The sequence below is a fragment of the Gigantopelta aegis genome, chromosome 3 (genome assembly GCF_016097555.1).
Source record: "Gigantopelta aegis isolate Gae_Host chromosome 3, Gae_host_genome, whole genome shotgun sequence".
In the NCBI taxonomy this organism is placed as follows: domain Eukaryota; kingdom Metazoa; phylum Mollusca; class Gastropoda; order Neomphalida; family Peltospiridae; genus Gigantopelta; species Gigantopelta aegis.
In genome coordinates this window covers 90753378-90759554 of record NC_054701.1, presented here as the reverse complement: position 1 = coordinate 90759554, position 6177 = coordinate 90753378, and the positions used below count along the sequence as shown (strand labels likewise).

Genomic DNA, 6177 nt, shown 5'->3' with positions numbered 1-6177 from the left:
TTCTTGTTTTTAAATATTTTTTTCCTACCCACGAAATTATTTGAAAACAAAGAGTTTGGGCACCGTACAAATATTAAGACGACCAGAAACACATTCAGATATCAGTGTCTGAACGTGTTTCTGGTTGTCTTAATATTTGTATGGTGCCCAAGTTGGATGGTTTTCAAATAATTTTGTACGTACGAAAAAAAAAAATATTTTAGACAAAAAATTAAACATATTCAGACATTGATATTTTTAAACAAGAAAATATATTTAATATGCAAGTTTAATTGTAGAAATATTTTATTAGTTGAAAATATCTTACAATGCAGCAAACTCAGGAATGTCCCTTTACAGCCATGGCTAGCAGCTGCCAACCCATATCATAAATTGTATATATTTTTAAAGGATATTAAACATTTGTGGCTTCCTAAAATTCAGTTAATACTAAATTGCAAAATTCCATCCATACCGAAAAAACAAAAGCTGTCAAGTTTTTTGCCACATCGGTAATTTCACTGTGTTCACATAGAACCAAAAATTTAATTCCCCACACTGCAGGACTCGGTTTATATTGGTGGTCCAGGTATGCATGTTTTCAACACATAAGGCTCATCATATTTGACCAGACATGCCCTTTAACAAGTTTGAAAGTATAAAATAGCAATTTGGAGCCCACCTATAGCATTTTAAACCCATTACTTTCAGTTACAAATAAACAAAACTAAAAGCTACAAATTATCCCTTCAACAGTTACTAAAAAATGTTTATCCACTACAATTTCTGCTAGGCTAGATCTGGGTATTAAGAAAGTTCAACAAATTATCTCAAAAATGTGAAAAATATATAATTAATCTGGAACAAAATACCAACTACTGTACACATTTTTGAGGGATCAAATTAAAATAAAATTCTTTAATTGTTCTTAAAATTTGCAATTGCCCAGTGGCAGAGCCAGCCCTGAAAAGTATGGTTCAGTTAGTAGTCTAGTACATGGGTGGATTCATTTAATTGACCATTGGGCATTCATGTCACACCACCCATGGTTACATAAAAGGATTTAGTCAATGACAACCATTTAACGAGTTTAATGAGCTATTTAAATAAAGTATGGTTTAAATTAGTGATTCTTGAATTGGTAAAAGCAAAATAAAAACACTGCCACCAGTCCAAGTTTGTTTCTCAATACATTGACAAGCTCCATTTCAAACTATTTGACAGTTATTACGACAGTCCAAGTGTATTAAGGAAAGTGTTGCTACTTTTCACTCCATAATAGAAAATTTAACGGCCACCCATTTGAAACCTACAAGTATGTACTTTCAAAACGTATGCAATCAACTCCAGGGAACATCTTGTTCTTGTCCAGTATGGCTACACAAGTTTAAAACATTAACCAACAGTTGTTAATCATTTTTCAATCGACTAGAAATAAATTCATCATTAATCAGGATTTGGAAAGCAAAATGTTCCCTGAACTCTCATGCATAATATACAAAATAGTTACGTTACAGTTTCAACCTCACATAGAGATTTGCAGGGACACAAAAACAAAGATATCCGCCCCTTCCCCTCACTATTGATATAAAGAATCGAACCCTTAGCCTACTAGTAGTTAAGTAGGGAGAACAAGCAGATATTTTTCTGTTTAACATTCATACTGGAAATTTTTGAATTTCATGCCATGTATTTACAAATTAGCCAAATAGCAAATTTAATACTGTGGTTATTTGACTACTAATATAATGAACCCAAAATTAAGGTTTATTGGATATTATAGACCACTTTCATACATGCAATCATTCTGATAAAAATTAAATAACTATACTGTACCACTTAAATTAACCTTTTTCAGGTAGATAAAGTTGTGAAAGCAAACCTATAGAATCGGATAATTATTCCAAACACAAAACTAAAAAAAGAAGTCAAATTCACTTGTACATTAAATAATTGAGATTTATTCCCATTTTTTTATCTTTTTTCACTTTTATGAAAAAAAAATTCAACTGCATTGAACATAATCACAGAAACTGTGATTAAAAACTACACATCAATGCAATTGTTTGACAACAAATATACATCCATAAACTTTGGTCAGGTACTGGAGATCACATCAAGTAGGAATAAAATATGAAAGACATTTTATTTTCTTAAGAATAAAGCACTCAAAAGTTAACTTGTGCATCTTCAATCTTGCACACTGACCTGCACAACAATTTGATAAATGCCTTAATTGTAATCATTCATTCTGACATTGGAAATAATTCTCAATCGCTGTAGAATTACAATTCTGTACACACATTCCACATAAACATGGATAAGTCCATCATCACCAGTATGACATCACAATTTTACCGAGACAAAGTTTTCATTTGCATGGTCTAGCACCAACATCCTAGCACTACATTCATCACAGTTCTCACTGATGTCAGGAGGAAAAATGATGAATACTGAAATCTCAGTCCATGGTACATGATGGGTTGTCAATGCCCAGGATTGTATGTACAAATGAAGATGAAATCTTTGGCGAGGATTCGTGAGCTGAACCAAGTTTGTATGCAAGATTAGCTGGAAACGAAAGCTGCTGCCAGTTGTTTCAAGTTGTCCCTTGGCAAGGAATTCAGGAATTGACCTTTGCAGGAATATGAATTCTCGTCATGGCTGTTGTGAGAACCTGATTGAGACTGGACTGGACTACTAATTTGCGATTTTTGCTTCTGGCACATCACATGAGGTAAATCACTCTGATACAACATCCCAATACTGCCATTTTCACCTATTCGGTACGCCACTTCTCTTGGGTCCACCCACATCGTTAGTTCCTTGGGCAACAACTGGCGGATCATCTCCATTGACACCCCGCAGGACTCAGCTGCTTGCTTGATGAGTGGATCCATCTTATAGTTGATTCGTAAACACCTATAACCGCTACCCTTGCATGGCGTCTCCGGGAACCAGTGGTTCAAATAGTGCTCAGTCATAACATTCTGCAAAGTTGTTCGAAAATTCTCAATTTTATCCGCAGAAACGTTTTGAGCTCTTAAAAGGTTCGACAAGAAATCCGTAGCACTTCTTATTTCGTTCTTCATGTTTATAAATTAATAAAAAATCATTCACTTCCAGACTGTCAAAGCACTACTCTAGATTTTACGCCAATGTCAAATAAAAACTCTTCCAGATTGTTGACGAAAAACGCTTCAAAAATCGTCCAACTTTTAAAATTTTGATGGATAGACAAACCTGCTACAAGCCGATTCAAAGTCTTTCCACAATTTGTACAATTCTTACACTCACAGCCTTTCACTTCTTCCAAAACTAAAACACTGCCACCTTCTTTGTCTTTCTTTTGCCGACTGCAGTAATGGCGTACCCTTGTTGTGTATTTGTGCAGCTGACTCAACATACGTCACAAATTTGTCGTCACGTGATCGAAAACAACCAATGATGTTTTGTTTGTAGCAGTGAGGATATTTTCCATACAAGGAGTTACCAAAAATAAAACTGACGAGTAAACTCGACTCGTAGCCCGAGTTCTGTGTTGACAGATCACGTGACGCTTATTTACGCACTGGCTTATGAAAAGAGGTCGAGTCATAACAATGTTGAGAACATTCGGGAAATCCGCACGTCAGCATGTCAAATGTGAACGATTAACCGGAGCTAGTATCTGTGTGAGATCAAGGTTAACCGTAGTTGATGTAATTTTCAGCAATTGGACGGACTTGCGCGTTTCCCCAAATTGTTGTGTAACAACATTATCAATAACATACATGAACCAAACAAAACCAACAACAATAAATAAAAAAACAATAAATAAATAAACAACCCAGTACTATAGTTTTGTAACGACATTATCAGCAACATACAAAAACCAAACCAACAACAAATCCAAACCAAAAAAATAAAAAAAATATATAAAAAAAATAAAAAAATAAACTACCCGATAGTTTTCTCAAATTATAATATAACACAGTCACAAAGAAGCACTGTAGGCTAACATGTTATTTTTCTTAATAAGAATAGTATATTTCTGTTAAATGACACTTTCCATATTATTACTTTTTTTGTGGAGAAGAAGAGAAGAAGATAGAGAGAGAGAGAGAGAGAGAGAGAGAGAGAGAGAGAGAGAGAGAGAGAGAGAGAGAGAGAGAGAGAGAGAGAGAGAGAGAGAGAGAGAGAGAGAGAGAGAGACTAAACGGAGAAATTACAGATTTGCCAGGATAAATTTTCATAAAGGAAGAGACATCTTATAATGAATTTTTTCTGGTTATTTGGTTTTATTTATTTATATTTATTATTTTAGAATACTCCAACCCGTATCGCCAGGTGACCAGACTACACACATTTAAATCATTAAAGTTGAAATCGTGTTGACTTGAGTTTTTTTTTTTTTTTTTTTTTTTTTTTTTAAGGCGTATACAGAGTGCATATCACATTATATTTAAATATATACAGCCAGGATTTTGGGGGGGGGGGGGGGGAGGTTAAGCTTATGGTGAAGCGCGCGAGTTGCTTGGGGTGGGGGGGGGGGGTCCGGGGGCATATTGAAAAACAAAGCCACCGGTCGACTACACTCCCCCCCCGACCCCCCATTGGCTATATATATATATATCTATATATTATTTAAAAAGTACAACGAAAATTATAATGATGACTGAAAATCATATTGACGGGAATACCTATAATAAAATACTAGAAAATAACATTTATTGTTAATATTTAAACATTTGAATACCCATCATTCACAGAACTTAGAATTACATGTACTAACCAATTAATGTGTTCCACAATATACATCAAGAAGATACCATTACTAGTATATTTCTATACGAAATTGTTTTGAATGGGCAGATGTTGCTGTTTTATTTTTATATTAATAAACGTTTTTACAAATGACACATAGGCACATAAATATAAAATATGTTTATTTTCTTGACTTTTTTCTTTCTTTTTTATTATTATAAAGAATATTTTTTACGTCAAGCCAAACTAAAATTATCGATTAAATTGACTAGTTGAGGCTAAGTCAGGGGTGTAATTTATTATAAACGAACGGTATCGATCGCAAAAACAAGGGAGACAATGTACTTAAATATATGACAATCTTACAAGAGTTGTTCATCTTAAATCATGCCAGTGCCCTCTTAGTCTTATCGGGAACGTTAATTATAATTGTACGCGTGGATATTAAAGAGCCGAAAAAAAATCATGGATAAATGGATGGATAGATGGACTGATGGATGAATGATTAATTAATACTGGGATTGAGTACCATATGTTCAATAAATATTTACACCAAAGAAAGAAAATATATTTTATAATGAAAACATTATGTATACTGTTGGTTATAATTTTAAAGTTGATAAATATGAAGTACTCATTGTACGTAATTAATTTATGCTTAAATGTTAGCCCTTGCAAAAAAAAAAAAGAAGAAAAAAAAAGAAAAAAAAAGAAAAAAAAATGAAAGAAAGAATAATAAATAAAAGTACAAAATTAATGGGATGGAACAGGTGGAGTGGTAATATAATTTATGTAACTAACAAAGTATTGTATGGAGCAGAGTATTTTCAAGTGAAATATGAATTGTGTGCACTAAATAGTCAAGAGGGTGTGTGTGTAGCAGTAGAGATATAGTATTTCTACATTTGTCGTCGTGTCAAAAGCCATTTTATTTGTTTATTTTATATATTACGTAAGCCAGTTCTTTTAGCCGAGTACTGCTTTGTTGTAAAAATACCGACACCGTCATTAGCTTGATTGTGGGCCGGTATTGTTAATTGGCATGATTAATTAGTGTCGCTAATCGTCACCTCAAAGGAGTACATACACCTCATGTGGTAACAGCTGTACACCAAGTTTGATGTGGACTAGTAAATTAGCATGATATCCAATATGTTAGAGTATTTTAATTGTTATTTTTGGCAAGTGGTGTTAATCACTCTAAATTATTTTGATATTAGGCTACATAAAAAAAACGGTGAGTGTTAATTCCCCCCCCCCCCCAAAAAAAAAAAAGTTTGGGCGGGTAGGATTTAAAAAAAAGAACTTGATAAAAAAAAATGAAAACAAAACAAACAAAAATAAATAAATGATAAAAGTAAGAATGAGGAAGAAGAAGAAGTGAAATATACTGTTTTGCGGGGACATCTACATAATATTATAACTACTAAAAATGTAAGTTACAGATTAGCG

At 33.4% G+C, this 6177-nt stretch overlaps 1 protein-coding gene across 1 annotated transcript; it reads right to left on the bottom strand.

Annotated features, from left to right (window-relative positions):
• Positions 1 to 1920: 1920 nt before the first annotated feature.
• LOC121369313 (protein BTG2-like) lies at positions 1921 to 3352 on the bottom strand. Its single transcript, XM_041494292.1, has one exon. The coding sequence runs from the start codon at positions 3069 to 3071 to the stop codon at positions 2547 to 2549; it is 525 nt and encodes a 174-aa protein (XP_041350226.1). The 5' UTR covers positions 3072 to 3352; the 3' UTR covers positions 1921 to 2546.
• Positions 3353 to 6177: the final 2825 nt, after the last annotated feature.